The 22260-nt window shown below is 44.3% G+C and overlaps 1 protein-coding gene, 1 long non-coding RNA gene and 1 other non-coding gene across 5 annotated transcripts in view; 2 read left to right on the forward strand and 1 right to left on the reverse strand.

The window, feature by feature from the left end:
• Positions 1–192: 192 nt before the first annotated feature.
• Positions 193–22260, forward strand: part of LOC140700020 (uncharacterized) — a 23218-nt gene continuing 1150 nt past the window's right edge. Inside the window, exons 1-2 of the long non-coding RNA XR_012078218.1 lie at positions 193–244; positions 554–682. This is a non-coding gene — a long non-coding RNA (uncharacterized lncRNA). The remainder of the gene's footprint in view (positions 245–553; positions 683–22260) is intronic.
• Positions 819–900, forward strand: TRNAS-CGA (transfer RNA serine (anticodon CGA)). Its single transcript has one exon. It is a non-coding gene; the product is annotated as a tRNA-Ser (tRNA).
• The window catches only part of LOC140700011 (E3 ubiquitin-protein ligase NRDP1), a 24749-nt gene continuing 10250 nt past the window's right edge, over positions 7762–22260 (reverse strand). For 2 of the 3 annotated variants that reach the window (XM_072972476.1, XM_072972477.1), the window contains exons 3-8: positions 17423–17535; positions 16749–16815; positions 12268–12539; positions 11433–11568; positions 10922–11025; positions 7762–10106 (exon numbers count right to left, since the gene is read on the reverse strand). In XM_072972476.1, coding sequence (XP_072828577.1) covers positions 9755–10106; positions 10922–11025; positions 11433–11568; positions 12268–12539; positions 16749–16815; positions 17423–17481 — 990 coding nt within the window. In that variant the 5' untranslated portion in view covers positions 17482–17535 and the 3' untranslated portion in view covers positions 7762–9754. The remainder of the gene's footprint in view (positions 10107–10921; positions 11026–11432; positions 11569–12267; positions 12540–16748; positions 16816–17422; positions 17536–22260) is intronic. The other variant, XM_072972478.1, reaches the window with a different exon arrangement.

Below are 22260 nucleotides of genomic sequence, written 5' to 3' on the forward strand. Positions count from 1 at the left end.
GGCCGCCGCCTCCCGCCGCCTAGGCCGGCCCCGGCTCGTGCAGCGCCCCCTGCCGGCCGACCTGGCGCGGCGGCGGCGGAGCGCCGGGCGCGGGGCGGACCCCGGCGGCCTCCCGGGCGGCGGCGGCGGCGGCCGGAGCATTGGGGCGGAGGCTGCTTCCTGGAGGGGGCGCACACTCCCCTGAGATCGCTCTATACCTGACGTGAAGCCTGTTCTCTTCTTGCCTCTGAGCCCAGGGAGTGGGGTACCTCTCTATCGTACACCAAGGGGGTGCCCGTCGCCTGAGGAGCCCCCAGCCCATAGCCCCGAGTGGCCCTAACCCCACTGCACATTACTAACCCTATGCAGCTCCTAATCCCAAGGAACCCCCGACTCCTTCCCCCAAAAGTTCCTTCCTTTCATCCATCCCCATAAGTTCCCCGTTTAAACTCTTTCGGAGCTTCCCTCGCCCCTAACGCCTTGTCTTAGGTCTCCTCTCACTCCTTCACTCGAGGAGTCCCCTAGCCGCCACCCTAGGGGCCCATTCTCTTCCCTCCAACTGCTTTCTCCGCAGGCCACGCCATCGCCTCCTAAATAGCTTTGCGCTCCTTGAGACCCCGAATCTTCGCTGGGCGAGAGACTCTCCCTCCTTGTGTCACCCGTTCCACACGACTTTTTTCCTTTGGGTGGCATGGAGCAAGAGGTAAGGAACCGAATGGGAGAGGGTCACAGGGTGTGCGTGTTCGGCCCCGGGCCCGGCTTCCTGCTGCTGCCACACTCCCTCCCCGGTCGCAAAGCGGACCCCTTCTGTAAGTGTGCGGTAAAGATTGGTTTTCGAAGTCACGGTGGCCGAGTGGTTAAGGCGTTGGACTCGAAATCCAATGGGGTTTCCCCGCACAGGTTCGAATCCTGTTCGTGACGGCCGTTTTTTTCCCATCAGGATGTGTTTAAAGGAAATCCCTTGTCTTCACACGCCTTTCGTGCACCTCCCTTTCTGTCTAGGAAATAGAAGCCAGGTCTCACCCCCGGATTTGGGGGAGGGGGATGAGAGTGATCATGGGAAGCTTAATTATGTACAGCTGTATTGGCTGCTAGGACACAAAGTACTTTCAGAATTCTGTAACTTCAGGTTTGCAGGCAGAGTTTCGGCATGTTTCATTATTTTGGGAGGGCACAGCAAAGGATTTGGTGAAAGGGTTAACTGTTGATTGGGAACATGAATGCCTCTTGTGCCACAATAGTCAAAACTGGAGTTCCGTGGGAAAAAAGGGCACTCTGGATTTCATGACCAGATGTCACGTATTGTAGGTCTGATTACAATGAAGACCCAGGAAACAAGACATTGTCTCACCGGCATTTCCTTGAGGAGATGCACCTCCTCAGGTATCACAGGGCTAGAGAGGAGTGGCCTATTGAAATACCAACACTGCCAATCTAGCTGGAGCTAGAGGGTGGGAAGATAACTTACTTTTTATTGAGTGCTCATTATGTGCCAATACTGTTCTACGTTCTCCGGGTTCCAAATTCCTAGCTAGGGAATTTATCTTCTCTAACCTCTAACCCTCCTGTACTCACCTCAGCTAGTTCTTACTATCTCCAATTTCTGACTGTGGGGAATATCTAGGATACTAGTTGATGATGTTCTTTTTGTATTTAATTTCTTGCACAGCCTCAATTCCAAGTAGGATCCACAGAGGGCAGGGGTTCATAGAGCTTTTTACACATTCACACTTTGGGGTTTCCCCCTTTCCTACCTTTCCTCATGCTATATTTTCCAAGATCACCCTCACTGCCTCCCCTCCACCTCCCATTCTCACTTTCCATCCTGCAGTTCTGTTTACTCTTCCTCTTTAAGGCTCTTGATTACAAAAGCTGGAACCGATCAGTCTACCACCACCATCCACTAGGTTGCATGCAAGGCATCTCCTCTGACATGCTTCTGCAAAAATTAATTAAAATAAAAACAAGTTATATTTATTCTACTTCCTATTGATTTATTTTTAACATTTAAAAAAATTGAGTTATAGCCTGTTTACAATGTTGTGTCTACTTCCTATATAGATAGTCTCAACTGTGTCCACTTTTCTCAGGGGTGAGTGCAGGATGGACCTACAACCTGCCAGAGCTTTCATTTGGAGGGTAGGGGTACTTGTGAGGACTAACGAGTTGCTCTACGTAAAGCTGCAATAAAGCATCCACACTGTAGCAGAGACTGTAAACCCTGCCATGGCTACTTTCTGTGTTCCATGACCTGGTTCCTTTTTTTCTCCCCACTCTTCCATATTCACTGTGTTTCATCCACTGGTATTCTTTTAGTTCCTGCTGTAGTATTTATCTGTGTTCATGCTGTTCTCTGCTTGAAATAATCTTTCTCATCCTCACCTTCTCAGTCTTCACTTAGATGTTGGTTCTCCTGAAAGTCTTCTCTGACCACCTGTCACCCACCATATCCTACACCCTAATCTTACTATGTGAGATGGTTGTTTTTTCACACGGTTATGTGTACATGTTTTAATCTTTACTAAGACTGGACTGTAAGCTTCTTGAGATAGACTGTATTTTGTTTGCATCTCCACTACTAGGCCTTAGACATAGATGTGATCAAAAACGTACTGAATGGATGGAATCTAATGGGCTCAGTACTGGACTTCCTACCAAATCCCACTTTGCGCATGCTCTCAAATTTAAACACCTGGCGAGCCAAGACCAAAACTGACCAGCAGAGGGCAACCGACAACTATGTTGTGAAGAGAAGAAGCACTCCCCCAACCCCCATGGTTTACAAAATGGAGGATCTGGACCGAGAATAGCGGGCTGAGGTTATTCGGTACTTGAGATCCAACCTTTCACTCTCAAATACCTCTCTTGTAACTTTCGGGGTGAGAGGCTAAGACTTCGAACCTTCGTGTATGAGAGAGAATGTCAAATTTTTATCATCCTCAAAGCCCACCACAACTCCACAATTCTTTCACTCTTCCATCCCAACAAATCCTGTCTCTATCCTTGTATCTTTGTGTTGCATAATCAACACACACACACACACACACACACACACACACACACACACACACGCCCCCTTCTTACATATTTACTACATTCTACTCACGGGCATTCTTTAGTTTCTGGTTCAGTATTTGTCCTTGCTCATCCATCTGCCCTGATGTTACCTTCTCCACCTGTGCTTGCAGTCTCACTCATTTCAACTACCTAAGGAACCGTCCATAAATATTCTTCCATAACAAGTTAAGATGCTCCTATCCCACTGGTTCAATCCTTCGTTAATTCAGGACAAACAAAACTACACCTTCACTTGACACTTCCAAATCACCATGTTGTTTTCTACTTCTTTTTTTTTTAAATAAAATGTATACCTTCTGCCTCAGCTTCAATGCTATCTTTAATAACACTGTGGCAGAAAACTTTGCTATGTTGAAAACCATTGATTTATTATCGGACTTCAGAGACTCTGTACTTTCTTGTTTTTCTCTTAGAACACTATTTCTCCATCTCATTTGTTTTCTCCCTTCTTCTGTGGCTTTGTATGAAAGCTGCATTCTTCTCTCTCCTCCCAAGACAAAACCCCATGCCACCATCCCAGACATGGCCTCTCAGGCAAACCATGGTCCTGTATCTCCCTCTGCCTATATGTCTGCATGTTCATCTGCCTGGCTGAACTAATGTCTCCTAAAACACTAACAAAAGTTTCTTTCCCAGAATCACGTTCTCAATTTTTCCCATTTAATACGATTATCTTAATTTCATCTAGTTTCAGCCTTAAGAATTACTGGACATTTTCTTTTCCCGTGCCCATCATTCATCAATCATTGCCTCTTCCATCACATCATCTAATGCACACTTTTGTTACAATGGCCTTTCAGGTGCCCCAGTTTCACCATTTAAATCTCTAAAACACAACTTTCATCATATTAATCCCGTCTAGGAATTTCAGAGCCCCATCTGTTCAAACACATGCTCCTATTCTCAATACACTCTGCCTAAATCACCCATTTTTAATCCTTAATTCTTCCCAGTAAGATACCACCAATCTAATCAGGCTGGGCGCCTCCACGTCACAGCCTAATTCCTTCCTTCTCTCGTGAAGTTCCTTCTGTCTCCACCTTATAACCAATGACTAGCTAATGCCACCCTATACTGATTTTTTTCAGCTACAATTTCTTAGATTTTAATCAAATTTGCTTTTATCTGAGTAAAAAGCTAAAGTGGGGAAATCTAACACATAGGAACTCACTATCCCCTTCCAAGTTGTTGACTTGTTCCAAATGTTAAGAGGCTTGGATCTCTGCAGTTTATCCAGTAAAGCAAATTAGAGGACTTCAGCTGAAATGATCTCAACCTACGCTTATTTCAGGAATGCTGTCGTTGCACAAAACATTTCTGGAACTCCTTCACAACTAGTTCATTAGCCAGATTTAAATGATTCATTACTTCAAAATTTCTTTAAAAAAAAAAGCTGAAGCATTAGCCACCTTTATCACTCATCTATTTTCCAGATTTTGTTGCAGATTACTTCTGGAATTCCCCAAGGTCACATTCTTAGCCTTCTTGCTGTTCCTTTCCTTTAGTGGTTGCATTCATTCTTAGAATTTCTTCATCATCTTTGGGCAGGTAACTTGCAAATCCACCTCTGTAATCCTAACTTCTTGCTGTTGAGCTCTAGACCCACATTTCCATTTTCTGGCTAAACCCCTCTGTGTGGAAGCACTTCCAACCCATTGGCCCCCAAATTAGCTCATTACTTCACCCCCAAAACCTGCTCATCCTCTTCTCCCTATTCAGATTAATGAACCTATCTTCTCATTCAGACTAGAAATCCGTCTTTAGCTGTGACTCATCTTTGGTTACCTGCCCTGTGTTATGTGCAGTGGTTGGGAGCTCGGGCTCTGGCATGACTTTCAAGTCCCAGTTCTGAGTATTAGCTGTGCTAATTGTGTCCTTTGTCTTGGTCTTTCCACGTAGAAAATGGACATGATAATGGCATCTTTTTATGAAGCTGTTGGGATGACTAGATGTTTAATACTTAGTGCGTGACTCACAGTAAATGCTGAATCTGGCTGTTGGCCCCTTTCCTCACTACTAGGATCTGATTCTATTCAGAACTCAATTCCAATGATTCCTCTGAGAAACCTTCCCACCTGCATCCCACCAGGTATGTAGCTGACCCCCTTCCTCCTTGTCCCTTTGTACTTAGTTCTTACCTAATAGCAACATGGTATTCTGCGCTTTCCTTTATTTGTTCAAGTGTATGTCAACTGCTAAGCTGCACATTCCTTTCAAGGCTTCTCAATTACTTGTATATCTCAAATGCCTAGAACCACATCTGGCATAAGACAGGTATCAACGTTTGCTGAGTGAATCTAGTCAGTTACTAAAGCCGTTGACTTTTCTCCTCTGATGTCTCTTGTCCTCTTTCCTGCTGTGTTTCAGGCTCTAATTCTCTTTTGCATGAATTACTGCAAAGCTTAGTAATATCGCCATCAGACTCACAAGTTGGAAGTCACTCTTCTCAAAAACTACCTATAAAATTGAAGTCCAAACTCCCTGCCCTGTATTCAAGGCCTTCCAAGAATCGACCCCAAATTATTTCTAGTCTTATCTTCCATGAGTTCCTTCAACAAATTCAGATTCTGATTAACTAGTCTCTTCCTTCAACAAATCTTTCACCTTTATTTGTTCTTATTCATGCTATGATCTTAGCCTAAAACAGAGGTTGCAAACTGGTGGACCCGATGTTTTTGTTTTGTTCTTTTTTTGGCCCACATTTTTAAAAAATTGAGCCAATATTTAAAAGTTGTGACATTTAATATAAACATTAGGGTGTCCAAAAGTTCTTGAAAAATAGGGGCAATGTTGGGCCCTGTTCTTGTATAGAAGTAACCAGGTGGAGCTGCACTGCCAGCTGCCCCTTCTCTCAGGGCACGTGTCCGTCACCTTGCCAGCTTTAAAAACATCTCTCAAGCGTACAATGGAGAGATCAGAGTAATGGTGGGACGGCTGGGCCTGCGTCCTGATGTTTCACAACGTAAAGAACATCTCTCCCGTGATGTCTTTTATCCCCAGAACTGTTTAACTTGAATCTCTCTGACTCTAGACCTAGTTCTGTTTAGTAGAAACAGGGGTTAGAAAAACAAGTTAAAGGACACTGTCAAGAGGCAATCCATCAAATCCAAAAGGCCACTCTCCAGACAACTGGCCCAATTTCTTCAATTACTGTCACCAAAAACAGATTGTTCCAGGAATCCAGACTAAGAGGGTTAAAACACGTAACTGGTGTAATGGCAGGGTTCCTGGACTGGATCCAGGGTTGGACAAAAACTAGCTCCAAAAGTACTTTTCTTAGGACAGTTGAGGAATTGTGAATATTAATTTAATATTAATTTTAAGCATTTGTTATTTCAGTAGGAAAATGTTCTGACTTTTCAAATGTATACTGAAGTGAAAAATCAAACCAACCAACCCTCTCTGCACTTCCCTGCCCATTCTCCTGACCTTAAAAGTCCAGAATAGGTTGGCAACTTTTCTATAAAGGATCAAATAGCAAACCTTCTAGGCTTTGTGGCCATAGTTCTATGGGAACTACTCAGCTCTACTGCTGTAATCTCAAAGCATCCATAAACAATATATGTAAACAGAAACAGCCATGGCTACGTTCCAATAAAACTTTTTTACAAAATCAGGCAGCAGGATACAAGCTGTAGTTTGCCAAACTCTGATCTAGAACAAACACTGTATCTCCTGGAAAAGTCTTTCCTGGAACCCATCGGAATTGTGGCTTTCTCTTCCCTCTGCTCACATAGGTGCCATTTTGCTACATGAACCACTGCCCTCAGTCCCACCCTAGTGAGTTCTTGTAGAATAGGCACTCAATGAATGGTCTGCAAAAACCAAATCTACCCTAAAAAGATTTTGCATCATTCATGACATTCAAAAGAATGAACAGCAGCTTCTGAAAGTAATTTTGAAGTTTTTTTTTTTAAACACTACTGGTATCACTAGGGTACAAATATTACTGCTTGTGCTCTAGGTTGTGATTTGTTCATCGGCATTTTTTAATCAGACCTTGTATTTATGAAAGTGTAGTAGATCCAGTGGGCACAGGAATGCCCGTATGTGGGTGTTTTGTGGGGTTTTTTTTTTTTTTTTGCCCCACTAGAGTAGCTAGAGTACTACCAAGTTTATATTAGGTGCATGATAAATGCTGAAGAAGTTTAAAATATAGCACTGCGGTAAAAGATTATTTTCTCATGATAGGAAGATGGCAGCAGATGCCTACAAAAGGGTTTAGCAAGACTTAGCAACCACAGCAGGTGCAGATGTTCCAGGTTCTTTTCCTTGTGTTTACCTTCTTGGTTAGGACACAAGGGTGGAGGGTTCCTGCCTGTGATGGAATCCCAGATTCCAAAGCAAAGGTGCTTGGGGGACAAGGGAGAAAGTTACTAGCATATCATCATAGAAAGTATCCTGAAATCCCAGAGCACGTAAGAAGATGTGGATTTGGAGCAAAGGTAAACCCTGAAAAGAATACAGTTCAGATCACTAGTGAGAGCTTTCATTGTACAAAACAGGGGACAGGAGGGAAGGACACAGGAGGGCACGCAGGGCAAAGAAGATATGAAATGCACTCCTCTCAGACAGATATCCTCCTAAACAGAGGTTCTGAGACAAGAGTGGGTTACAAAGTGGGGAGGAAGTAAGGGGAATTAAGGCGAGAGAAAGGACAAGGCAGAGGAGAACCTTCAAGAGGGGAGTGATGTGAATTAAGAATTTAGAGTTGAGTAAAAGGTTTATTAGTGCAGTCAACACCGTGGAACAGCACATAAAACACAACCAGCAACCTGCAGAGACACTAGTGCAAAGGGTAGGGAAGCCTTTACTGAGCTTCCTGGCTCCATCTGAGGATGACGACAGGAGGGTATGGGCCTTGGTAAGGCGGGCCGGGGCAGTGGGGGTGGAAGAAATGTCGTAACCAGACTAAGTATAGCAGCGTTTTCAAATTCCTGAGCACAACGTCCTGGAGCTGGAACACATGACGATGTTCCACACGCCCTCCACGCTGTATCCCTCTCCTGCCCACAGTCCCACTGGGGCCATGACCCAACTACCCAGACCTACAGCAAGCTGGCCCGGAGAGCAACTCCAAAAAGAGCAGCAGCTGTTACACGGCCATCTCTCCAACCCCACCTCCCACCTGCTTATTAAGACCCACTACCCACTACCCCACACCCACCACCTCCTCTCCTCTTACTCTGCCAGTCACCCTAGGGATCACGGCATGCCCTGGGCAGCCTGAAGTGGAGCTCAAGTCCTTGGGGGCCTGGGTGAGGCAGAGTACAGCCTGTACTCAGGGGCATACTTTCTATCCCACTTTGCCTGGTGAAGCTTAGAACCCAGCTGTTTATCTCCAAGGAAACCAGGCAGGTAGGGGAGGCGCATAGTGGGCAGGGTTTCTTCAAAATTAATACTCTAAGTCCAGAGTTTTACAATGAGACCCTGGATAGGCTGGGAGCAGAGTTCTCCAGAGGGCACAGGCATCGATGCTGGACTGTCACATCCATCACTGGAATAGAGGAAGCTCCTCATCTCGGATGGGTTATGGAGGACTGGGACAGACATAAGTTCAGCCAAGGACTCCCTTGGCCCTCCTATATTAAAGCCAAAGGTTGTGCTGAAAAGGAAAAATATAAAACAGATCCCATCCCTGTCCCACCCTATCCAGAATCCCCACAATAGGAAGAGCAAAAGTTTTAAGTTTTGTTAATTTTTTTTCTTTTTCCTTTCTTAAAAAAAAAAAAGTAAATAAATTAAATTGCCAACAATGTGGCTGGGCTGGAAAAGTGGGGTAGCCATAATCAGGCCATTCTTAAAAAAAAAAAAAGTGGGAGGGAGGGAGTGAAATATAAACAAGTAACAATGGCCAAAGGAAATTATCAAAATAACTAGTTACAATCACCGGGCTGGAGAAGGGTCTACGGAACCATTAGGGCCTGTGCCACAGAGGCAGCGCCTACCCGATTCCAGCAAACGCCAGAGAGCTGCTTCCTGCTGAGCATATGCACCCCAGTAGACTAACCCCTCACCCCCACCCCTGTCATTCCCTAACCACGAGGAAGTGTAGGAAAGAAGAGCTCATCTGGAAATTTTCAGTATCCTAACCTGCACACCTGCAGACCCAGCGGGGGCCCACACCTTTAAGGTGGGCTGAATGGGGTATTGCTTGGCACAGAGGTCCAGTCTTCCCCTAAGGGCCACCAACAATGGCCGGCTGGCCTCCTTATTCATTTCTAGGGTTTTGTTCCACCCTCACCATTTCTCCCCTAGCTGCCCTCTAAATGCTGTTTAGAGTCAATAGTCCTGCCTGTTCTGATTCCTTGGTTTTGGAGGAGGGGAACACTTAGAGATTCCTCACTCCACCCTGATCCTCTGGAGAAAATGAGTATCCTTGTGCTTTCTGAAAATAACTGGAACCAGGGACCCTAGGCAGGAAAACAGATATAGAGGTGGGGCCTTTCCCAACCAGATGGAAAATTTACAGACATCTTAGGGGAAGAAATAAAGCAAAAGGAGGGAATCTGGGTTCCCCACCTGAAAGGCTGAGCAGAGTGCCCCGGGGCCCCCCTTCAGTGCCAGAAGAGCAGGGAGATGTGTGGCTCAGGTGTAAGCCACGGTATTAAGGGAAGTGGGGAGGACTCAGGGCCCCACTGCTGGAGTGACAGGATTTTCTGATTTTCATCTCCTCCTCATAGCCCGTCGAGATCTCCTATATCTCTTCCACACCATGCGCAAATATCATGACAAGCCCCGGCTCCTGCACCATGTCGTCACCCATGTGCTGGTTCTCACAGGCCATCACGACGACAGCCTGCTTGCCAGGGATGCGCTTGGCCACGTAGTTCTCATAGTAACGCCGGTTCATCTGCCTTGTCTCTAATGTGGCCAGACCCTGGGGCCAGCTCCGCTCGTGGGCATTTTCAATCAGCTCGTTGACAATGGAGGCAGGACAGCCACTCTCCACCAGGGAGCGCTTGATTACCGCCTGGAGCACAGCGTCCGGGGTCGAGATCATCCCTCCCCAGCGGGTCACTCTTGCTGGCTGCAGGGAGTTCACCCACCTGTGCAGAGGGAGTTGGAGGTGGTCATTCCAGCTCATCCCCTTTCTCTGCATTGGCTTTTCCTCCAAACAGGAACGACCACCCGCTCTGCACTCAGCCTAACCCGATTCATCCTTCTTTCCTTCCATCATTGGCTCAGAAACTTCAAACAATTCCCTGGTTGGTTCCATCTAAGTCACTGCATGTTTCTCACCAGATTAAACTCCACGACTATAGGGTCCCTGTTATTTTTCTGAAAAATTTCAATACTTATTAGCACATGGTACCTGACATGCAGGAAGCGCTCCACAAACATGTGCTGAAGGAGCAGCTGTTCCCCTCTGCTGTGTCCCGTGCAGCACTGTGTACTGTATATACTGACTCACACTTAACAGTTCAGTCTATGAACTGTATAGAGCCCCAGAACTGAAAGGGATCTTAGATTTTGCTTGTTTACTTTGCTTATTTTTGCTATATTTTACATCACTTTCCTGGATTTGCACCTTCTTCTCTGAATTGTAAGCCCCCTGAAGGCATGAATAATATCTTCTATTTCTTTTTGGTCCTCCTAGCGCTCCACAGGCCTTTAACAGATGGCTCTGTACATGTGGGTACCCCCCTAATTCTTGGGTAAGTTTCCCCTTCCATCCACCCAGAAGAATGAGATCCTCAAGATTATCCCTTTCTCCTCCGGCCTTGTTCTTCACCCCAACATCTGAGAGGCGGTGGCCCCAGCCCAGCCCTCTTATTACCCTCCTTCTGCCACTGCCCTGCTCCTCCCCAACAGGGCTCGGCGCCAGGATGTGGAGTAACTCCGCGTCCTGAGTGACACTCACTCTAGGATCTCGTTGTACTCAATTGTCTCCTCCAGGTTCTGAAGGTTGGGGTTGACACTGCGGATTGCACGCATGTATGCCTTTAGCAGCTGGATGTCTCGCTTCTGTTAGAGGGAAGGAGGATGAGGGATAATGGTTATGACAGAGAACAGACTAAAGACAAAAGTTTGTCTGAGAATGAGGGAAATCAAGAGATCTGAGGAACAACCAGACTGGGGGCTTCATGAAGACAGGGATACAACTGTCATTCACAGCTCTAGCCCCAGTGCTTAGCAAAGTGCCTTCAAGGGAAGGCATTTGATAAACAGTAGGTGAATGAATGTCACTGATGGGAAGAAGGGAAGCAAGAAGAGCTCCAGTCTGATTGGCTGCTACACACAGAGTATGTACTAACCGAGGCTCGCAAGCACAGGCACCGACCTGCCGCTCACATCGGAGCCTGTCACCCACAGGCACAAGGTTACAGGTGCCTACGGAGGACATGTTCTGCCCTGTGTCCTCTGGGCCCTACCTGCTCCGCCAGCTGGTGTTTGTGTTCCGCTGAGGTCTTCTCCAGCTCTGCAATGCGTGTCTGCTGCTGCTGGACCACTGAGCGCAGGTGCTTAATGCAGTTGTGGTTCGGCAGCTCATCTTTGGGCATCTCCAGGCTGCCCCCCAGGTGGGAAAAGAATAGGACAACAGGAGCATTCAATAAGACATGTGGCCGAAGGCGCACAACTGCTGAGAGCACTCTCTCCTACCTCAAATTTCTAACATGCAGTCATTTCTAACATTCAGGCTCCCTCTTGTTTATTTCCTTCACCACCTTCTGCTCCACTCCCCTCTGTCCCTTTGCTGTCTCCTTTCTCTGGGCCGCCTTCCCTCTATGAAAGTGGCTCATCTCCCACGTGCCTCTCCTTCCCCTCCTAGGTTCTGCCTGTGCACTCATTCCTTCTGAGAAGCCCTAGATTCACGGCCTAGCTATCAGCACTTAATCAAATATTTCACACCCCAAAGAAAGAAAAAAATAGGTCCAGAGGGAATATGAGAAGGCTGGAAATTAGAGCAGTCAATCTGACAAAGAAAAAGTAGTAATGGACAAAAGGGAAGAATAAAGTAAGCGAGTTTTTACTGCTATCACACAGATTGCAGAATCGCTGTCTCTCTCCTTTTATTAAAGCAAGAGCAAAAAGACCATAGCTGGAAAAGCAGCACAAAAGTGAGATCCTGGAGCAGGGAGCTGGGGGGGCCAAGAACACTCTTTGCCGACATGCACAGGAAGCTCCTCAGCGAGTGAGCAGGGGATCCAGAGATGGGGTATAAATGGGAAGGCCCTTATCTGGGCAGGAGGAGGGCAGGAATCTTACCCACATCCCTGTTCACAGGTCACAGGCCGTTTTGGGTTGTGCTCACAGTCACTGAGGTGAGACATGAGGTTGTCAAGCCGGACAACAGCACTGCAGCCAAACACAGCGTTGTCGCAGGCAATCTGCAGCTTTGACAACATGTTCCGCATGATCCGAGGTACTGGGCGCAGGTGGGCGACCGTCACAACGCTTCGGTCCACCGGACACGTCTGCTGCTGAGAGAACCACTGGGTGATGCAGGCGTTGCAGAAAGCATGCTCGCAGTGAGGCGCCTAGAAGGGGGAGTAGGGCAAAAGGGGCACAAGAGAATTAGCGGGAGCTAAGAGCCTGGGTACACTAACTCTGCAAAGCCAATCAAGCCTCTGAGCAGCTTCCAGGACCAGAGGTCCCCGGGGTCACAGCAAAGTACAGATCTACTATGGGCCAAGCATTGTGGGCGACAGGCTTCAGATGTGTTTCCTGTGCTCAAGATTCCAAATGGATTGTGACACAAGAAAAACAAAGTTATATAACAATAAAAGGTATAAATAATATTCCAAGACAATGGGAGAGATGACGTAAGGCAATTATTAATTGCTAACTGGATTACATACACAATAATTGCCAAAGAAATCCAGAGGGTGAGATCGTTCCAGTCTAGGTCAATCACGGCAGATATTTCTGAAGAGGACAGGATTTTTTTTTCCCACATAAAATCGTACTTTCAATAGTATATAAATTATATCTCAATACAGCTGTTGAAAAATACCCAAAACTCAAAACAATACCCCACGGTCTTTCAACAGGGTAAACCTCAGCCACAGATGAGCTCACTAGTAAGATCTTCTGAACATTTAAGGAGGAAGTAATATCAATTCCACACAATCTTTCCCAGGAAATTGTAGAAGAAGGAACACTTCCCAACGTATCCTACGAGACTAGCATTACACTGATACCAGTATCATGAAAAGACGTTATAAAAAAAGAAAACGACAAACCCATATCCTCCATGAACATAAATATAAACATTAACAAACTTCAGCAAATATAACTCGGTTTATAAAAAGATAATACATTATGACCAAATGGGCTTCATCCCAGAAACACAATGTTGGTTTAACATTAGAAAATCAATCAGCATAGTACACCATATTAACAGAGTGAAAAACACAAAATTATACGATCATCTCAGTAGATGCCACACAAAGTTTTTGAGAAAATCTAACACTCTTCATTTTAAAATCGATTTTGTCTGACATAAGTATTGCTACTCCAGCTTTCTTTTGGTTTCTGTTTGCATGGAATCTTTTTCCAACCCCTTCCTTTCAGCCTGCATGTGTCTCTAGCTCTGAAGTGGGTCTCTTGCAGACAGCATACCAGTCAGTCGGTCTTGTTTTTGTATCCATTCAGCCGGTCTATGTGTTTTGGTTGGAGTGTTTAATCCATTTACATTTAAGGTAATTATCGATATGTATGTTCTTATTGCCATTTTGTTAATTGTTTTGGGTTTGTTTTTGTGGGTCTTTTTTTCTTTCTTCTTTTTGTTCTCTTTTCTTGTGGTTTGATGACTAGAGAAGTTCCTTTAACATTTGCTGTAAAGCTGGTTTGATGGTGCTGAATTCTTTTAGCTTTTATTTATCTGTGAAGCTTTTGAATCCTCCATCAAGTCTGTCAAGGGCCTCGCTGGATAGAGTATTCTTGGTTTTAAGTTTCCCCCTTGCATCACTCTAAATACATTGTGCCGCTCCCTTCTGGCCTGTACAGTTTCTGCTGAAAAATCAGCTGATAACCTTATGGGAGCTGCCTTATATGTCATTTGTTGCTTTTCTCTTGCTGATTTTAAGGTTTTCTCCTTATCCTTAATTTTTGTCAATTTGATGACTGTGTGCCTTGGCACGTCCCTCTTTGGGTTGATCCTGTGTGGTACTCTACGCTTCCTGGACTTGGGGTGACTGTTTCCTTTCCCAAGTTAGGGAAGTTTTCAGTTATTATCTCCTCAAAAGTTTTCTCAGGTCTTTTCTCTCTCTTCTCTTTCGGGGACCCCTATAATGCAATTAGTGCATTTCATGTTGTCCCAGAGTTCTCTTAAACTATCCTCATTTCTTTTCATTCTTTTTTAATTTTTTCTGTTCTGCAGCAGTGATTTCCACTCATCTGTCTTCTTGCTCACTGATCCATTCTTCTGCCTCACTTAGTCTATTCTTGGTTCCTTCTAGTGTGTTATTCATTTCAGTAATTTTATTCTTCAACTCTGTTTGGTTATTTCCAACTCTTTGCTAAAAACTTCGCTCTGTGGATCTATACTCCTCTTGAGTTCTCTGAATATCTTTGTCACCATTACTCTAAACTCTTTCTTGGATAGATTGCCTAAATCTTCATCACTTACTTCATCTGGGATTTTATCTTGTACCTTGGCCTGGAAGGTATTCCTCTACCACCTCATACTGTCTATTTTTCTACTTGAACTTTTTGAAGAGGATAGAATTTGATACAGGTCTTGAGGGATGAGTAGAGATGAGGGGGGGCAAAGATATACTGGCTAAAGTTCAATATAAGAAAGTAAAACAAAACAAAAACCTTGAACTTCTGGTGAGGGGTTAAGGGTCCTCTCTTGGTGGGCCCAAGCTCTTACTTCACGAGGGCCCATCTAAGGCTTTGCTCTGAGTCCCAGTGAACAGGCCTATGCTCCAAAACAGGGCAAGCTTTTTTTTGTTTTGTTTTGTTTTTTTGTAGAATCACATTCTTTTCAGTTTCATAAAGGTATTTCAGCCTGCTTCCCTGATAATTCAAAGTGCGAGGATTCCGTGGCCTTTGGGGAGACACTATCTGGCCTCCAGTGGGACAAACACAGCAGGCACTCAGTAGATGTGGGTGAATGAATGAGTAACTGGAGTGCCTATTCTGTCCCTGCAGTTCGCGAGGTCCTTGAGATAAAAAAAGAAAGACAGTTTCTACCCTCAAGATGCTCACAAACACCAAAATCTGTAACAGAAAGGTTTCATAACGAAAGAAGTCATTCTCAATATCGTTAATCCAACTGTCAGTACATTATATTTTTCACTTAAAGACATATTTGATCCTTTCCAAAATCTTATAGATGCTATTTCCAAAAAAATCCTAAATTTGTCCACTTTCCCCAACTAACCCACTTCAAGCTATCATCTCTCATCTACATTATTTTTTTTTAAATTTTATTGACGTATAGTTGATTTACAATGTTGTGTCAGTTTCAGGTGTACACATCTACATTATTAAATATGTATTCTAACTGGTCTTCCTACTTCTGCCTTGCCCCTTTATAATCCATTCCACATTCAGCAGCCGGAGTACTCATTTAAGAATGCAAACTAGATCATATCCCTTGCCTGCTTGAAACTTTACAATGGTTTCCCATTGCACTTAAAATAAATCCAAACTCCTGCTCAGGACCCATAAAATTCTGCTGGATTTGGCCCTGTGCCTCTGGCCTCTCCTCGCCTCACACCATGCTCCCAGCACCGAGTTCAGGCCATTTGGGCTTTCTCTCTGTTCCTTGTCCACACCCTACTCATGCCTGCTCTTGCTTTTGCTGCTCCCCTCTGCCAGAATGCCTCCTGGCATTCAGATTCCAGCTCAACGGCACCTCTTTTGTGACCTTCTTCTCTAAACCTGTCACCCCTGCGGGAGTATACAGAATGTGCTACATTCTGTGCAAGAAAGGTGGGCAAATATATACATAAACATTCATAGTTGCTTATCTCTGCCCATATACACACTGGAAGGATACCAAATAAACCAATAAACATGGTTATCCATGGGGGGATTAGCTAAACTGGGACAAGAATGGACGCAAGAGTTTTCACCGTGTATCTTTTTATACTGTTTTGATTTCTCAACCGTATGAATTTGTCTATTCAATAAATGAATAAATATGATGTAGGGAAATCAGCATCCCTATCAGGGCCCTTCTACCCTTGGAAATGTATCTGGTAACCTCAGAAGGTAAAGCCTGGGGGCCGGGGGTGGTTTCTGCCTTAGACAGTCACTTCTCCACGTGTGACTTACCGCAAATGATAGTGCCCTGCCAGGGTAGGGAGGTAACTGACACACCCCATGACCTCTTGACACTGCCAGGAGAGCTTGCTCCACACCCAGCCAATCTGCTTCTAATGGCAGTAGGCTGCAAAGGCCTAGGCAGGGGATAGGTCCAGGGCTAGCTGCCATTGATGCAGTCTGATTTTCATCCAGCTCAGGCATCTGTGCTCTGGGGAGTTGAAAACTGGACAGTAAGAATAAACTCTAAGGATCGAGGGGAGCTCCAGGGAGTTGTATAAGCAGTGAGTAGGGGAAGGGCCAAGAGCCCTCACTGACTGGTGTCCTGGTTTGGAAAATGGGATTATTTCCAGCCAAGCAGGAGTGATGGAGGATCAACTGGTATGTACAGAGTGTGGGCAATAAGGACCATACAGGATGATGTCCCATGAATACAACTGTTAAGAATTCATCTCACTCATTATACTTGCCTGGTTAATCATGAGCTTCTTCTCATACCTGCCCGAGGAAGACACAACTGACTCTGGTCTGGCAAGGCTGGTAGAGAAATGACCTAATGAAAATGGCAGCTTTCATATCGAAATGCAGAGTATATGGCTACATCAAAAATTTTTTTTCAATAAATCCCAGGAAGAAACTAGGTCAGTACCTACAGTTCCCCTATTTCCTATTTGTTAAATAGTAGGCAGACAGAAGAGGCCTGAGGGGAGACTGGCTGATTACCCGAACTACTACATCATGAAAATGCAGAGAACTTCTTGGGAGAGTCCCAAAGTTCAGTCTTGGGTAGGAAGACAGAACCTAGTTAGAGCTGCTGAAGAGGAAAAGAAGCTACCAAGCTACTGTCAGAGGACAGAAACAAACAAACGCTTCACAGCACAGCAGTCTCACAGCGACCTCAGGAGGAAATCTGAACCACTGCACTCCTGCGGCGTCCACCTCTAGACAGACTCTGGGAGGCCCCATTCCTCTTGCAGCTGCCACTGCTCCTCTGCACCAAACTATCCTGTGTGTGTCAGGAGTGTGGGGAGTGGGGACAGGGAGCCAGGACACACTGACTTCCCCATTGGCCCCATCACCTATGAATGTCTCCTACTAGCTCCACTGCCACCTACTGCCTCCCCAAAGCTGCCGCCAGACTCACCTGGACTGGCTCCTCCAAGACTCCACTGCAAATAGGACAGATAAGGTCTTCGTCAACATCCCCCTGGAAACGGGTTACATCATACCCCATGTCTCATCACTGAAACCCAGGTCCTGGAAGGAACAACAGAGGAAAAAGAGGCCAGTTCAGAAGATCAGACATGTGCCAACTTGATCTCATTGCCAAGATCCATTCATTTGTCCAATAAATATTTACTGAGAGCTTACTATGTGCCAGTCATTTGGGGGGGGTAGATAAAGCTGACTTAAATTTAATTCTAATGGGAGAAGACATTATATAAGTATACACTTAGAATATGAAATGATAAATGCTTTTAGGATAAGCACAGGGCGTTATGAGGGCAAGAGATATGGATACCTAACCCAGGCTGAAAGGAGAGGGAGGTTTTGAGAAGTTTTCCAGAACTAGGTGTCACCAGCAAGACACACAAGACTTAGCTAGGCTGGGTAAGGGGGCAGGGGGGGGCAGACCAGGGTGGGACGTAAGAGTTTTAGGCACATGACATAGCATATTTAATGGCCCAGAGCAGGAAGGGATACGATGAGTTCAGGGAATTATAAACGGTTCAGAAAAAGGCTGATATGAAGGGTGCCAGAAAGGGAGTGTCAAAACATAAGGCTGGAGAGGCCAGCAAGGGCCAGGCCCTGAGAAGCCTTATATAAGGAGTTTGGACTTCATCCTGAGGGCTATGGGGAGCATCTGAAAGATATACAAGGAATGATGTGATAAAAGTCCCCTTTAAGAATCAGTCTGTGAACAGGGGCAAGATCTGAGACAGGAAGAACATCTAGGCAGGAGAGAGATGGTGAGAGTCTGAATGGGAGGGAAATTCAGGAGAACAAAGACTCAAAGAGCAGTGAGGCTGCCGTGCCCTTCTTTGGGCTCCTAAAGGCCAAACCCAACGAAGAGGTCACTGAACAGTAACTGAAACTCCCCTGTGGACATCCAACCAGTGGGCTAATTGGATCAAGGATGGGCAGACAATCTACAGATCAGCCATCAGCTGTGATGTCCTGAAAAAGATGAGCTAGTCAATCACATTGTTCTCAGGAATTTAGAATCACTCTGTCCAGTAGAGGCGGGGCAGGCGGTGAAGATGGGATGGATGCTGAGGGCCTCGACAGGTCAAGTGCAAGCCAAAGTACAGCACTGGATTGAGTCAAAACTGACGGGTGTGACATCCCCAAGTCTACTACTGATTAGCTGTGTGACTTGGGTAGACTCTGCACATTTCCAAAGCCTAAATGGTTTTTTAAATAGATAAAATGGGTATAAGTAATAATAGAAGTGACTCTCACAGAGTTGTCCTCAAAGAGACAAGGCATATGAAACACTTAGCAAAGTGCCTGCTGGCACATACTAGGCACTCAGTACATGAGAGTAACCATTATTTATGTACACATCTGATTTCTATTACTTGATTAAAAATTTCTCAGGAGTAGGAACTCATATTCTACACCCAATTTTGCAGCAAGCACAGTTCTTTACAAAACAATAAAGTGTTTGGTGTGATTAAATGTTGCTTTAACTGGAAGCTTCCCAGCAACCAGGGTAGAGTGGACATGTATTTTGTCTACTTAACACCCTATTGTCTGCAAACAGCACCAGTTTTCCCTCAGGAATCACACACTGGTTCCTAGTGGACATGTGACCCAACCCGGGTCAGTGAGAGATGCCTGGGACTCTACTGGAGCTCTCAAGGGGCACTCTTTCCCCTGGGGGTGCACAGCTGGTAGGATGCTCAGCTCAGAGAAGTCAGTGACCATCTCTGCCATTACCGAGGAAAGGCTGCTTATAGAATGCAGCTATAATGCAGAAAGCCGAGCTGAGAACTCAAATTCAGATGAAATCACTCGAGATCCTGGACTTAGCCATGCATGAAGCCACAATCACTTTCCAAACATAAGTTACACGAGCCAGTAAATTCCCTAGTATGTTTACTAGTTTATCTCTTTAACCTGAGAAAAATCCTGATTAACACACAAGGCTGATGGATACAAGAAATTACAAGGCTCACTTTGGAACCACTTATCTTTCTTTATCTGTTTTATAAGAGACAATGATACCCGATGCCACTGCTACAATTACACTGACCTCCGTCACCACCATTTCTCTGCATGCTTATTCCTCCATCTCAAGGGCCTAAATTCAGGGCCTTGGGCTTACTAACAAACCCTCCAAAATTGCTACTGTAAACCACCCTGGTCTGGCTATCTTCATATAAAATGGGGATATCCATATTTGTGTCTCTCATTAGACTGCTGGCCTTCAGTTACTATGCCAACATTCCCTTGAATAACCCGTCAACAGTGATGGATTAGGGTGAGTACATGAAGGATGATATTAAAGACATAAAGTGAAATGTAAAACCCAGAACTAAGGCCCCTTGTGATTTTCCTTATTGCAACTCACTGAAATGAACAATGAAGATGGTGGAAAGAGAGCCAAGAGCAGCCCACAGTGTCACTGCCCTGTGTGCCTCCATCACTGAGAGCTGCAGCGCGTACCCATGGCGTGCTTCACTAGGAATTCTCCTTTTCTCTCTCAGCCACATGGCTCACCAGTAAGACTTGACCCTAAGCTACAGCTGACTGGGCCACGGGTGAGCGTGCAATCCAAGCAGGGTCAACGGATCCTATCTCTGAGAATTTGAGCTTGACACCAAGAAAGAGAAGTTGTTCTTTCTCTACCTGTTATGTGGACTGAGGAAGACAAATCTACAGAGCGAAAGAAAAGACTGAAACAGACACAGTGAGAAAGGCCTGGATGAGAGCTGGAAAGTCCTGAGGCTTCAGAGGGCTGGATTTATTCCCAAGACCCTGCTGTCTTCCAACCTTTGGTTTCTGTGAGACACCACCCTGTGTATCCTCTTTTTGCTTAAGCTACTTTAAATTGGTTTTCTGTATCTTACAACCAAAAGAACCTGGCTCAATCAACAGCAAAGAAATAGCATACTAGCACCAGAAGTTCGGAAAGGGATGGATAAATTAAGAGTAAGGAAGTTAGGAAGGCCCTGGGACACTACACCAGCACTAGAATTAACCTGAAAACTACAGGAATACCTGAAGGATTCTTTTTGTTGACATAAACCTGTAGGTTTTAATTTTTCATTTTGACAATTTCAGACTTAGAAACATCCCATATATACTTCATCCAGATTCCTTAAATGTTAACATTTTACCACATTTACTTTATAATTTCTATACATATACATAAACAGATGAATAAAAATTTTCTGAACTGCTTGAGAGTAAATTGTAGACTTGCTGCCTTTAACCCTAGATAACTTTAATGTATACTGTATTTCCTAAAAAGAAGAACATTATTTTACATAATGATAGTAAAACTATGCAAATCAGGAAATTAATACTGATGTAATACTGTATCTACCTTTTTCCAATTTTGCCTATTGTCCCAATAATCTCCTTTAGCAAAAGAACATTCAAGTCTGTGTTGCACTAAGTTGTCAAGCTTTCTTAATTCTTCAATCTGAAAAAGTTACTAAATCTTTGTCTTTCATAAATTTAACATGTTTTAAGAATACACACCAATTAAATGAGAATGTCTTTCAATTTAGAAAAGACAGTCTCTTCAGCAAGTGGTGTTGGGAAAGCTGGACAGCTGCATGTAGATCAATGAAGTTAGAATACTCCTTCATACTATACACAAAAATAAACTCAAAACGGCTTAAAGACTTAATCATAAGACAGGATACCATAAATCTCCTAGAAGAGAACATAGGCAAAACATTCTCCGACATAAATCTTGGCAATGTTATCCTAAGTCAGTCTCCCAAGACAACAGAGATAAAAGCAAAAAAACAAAAACAAAAACAAAACAAATGGGACCTAATCAAACTTATAAGCTTTTACGCAGCAATGGAAACCATAAACAAAACGAAAAGACAACCTACAGACTAGAAGAAAATATTTGCAAACGATGTGACTGACAAGGGCTTAATTTCCAGAATATACAAATAGCTCATATAACTCAATAACAAAAAAAACAAACCCAATCGAAACTGGGCGGAAGACCTAAATAGACATTTCTCCAAAGACATACAGATGGCCAACAGGCATGTGAAAAGATGCTCCACATTGCTAATTATTAGAGAAATGCAAATCAAAACCACAATGCGGTTTATCACCTCACACCAGTAAAAAGGGTCATTATTTAAAAATCTACAAACAATAAATGCTGGAGAGGATGTGGAGAAAAGGGAACCCTCCTACACTGTTGGTGGGAATGTAGTTTGGTGCAGCTACTGTGGAAAATAGTATGGAGATTCCTTAAAAACTAAAAACAGAGTTACCATATGATCCAGGAATCCCATTCCTGGGCATGTATCTGAAGAAAACTCTGACTCAAAAAGATACATGCACCCCAATGTTCATAGCAGCCCTATTTACAATAGCCAAGACATGGAAGCAACCTAAATGTCCATCAACAGATGACTGCGTAAAGAAGATGTGGTGTGTATATATACAATTATATATACATATAGATACACACACAATTATAGATATATAATGGAATACTACTCAGCCATAAAAAAGGATAAAATAATGTCATTTGCAGCAACATGGATGGACTTAGAGATTACTATACTAAGTGAAGTAAGTTAGGAGAAAGACAAATATGTTATCATTTATATGTGGAATCTAAAAAATAATGATACAAATGAACTTATTTACAAAGCAGAAACAGACTCACAAACATAGAAAACAAACTTACGGTTACCAAAGAGGAAAAGGGTAGGGGGAGGGATAAATTAGGTGTTTGGGATTAGCAGATACAAACTACTATACGTAAAATAG

This window comes from Vicugna pacos, chromosome 12 (genome assembly GCF_048564905.1).
Source record: "Vicugna pacos chromosome 12, VicPac4, whole genome shotgun sequence".
Lineage (NCBI taxonomy): Eukaryota > Metazoa > Chordata > Mammalia > Artiodactyla > Camelidae > Vicugna > Vicugna pacos.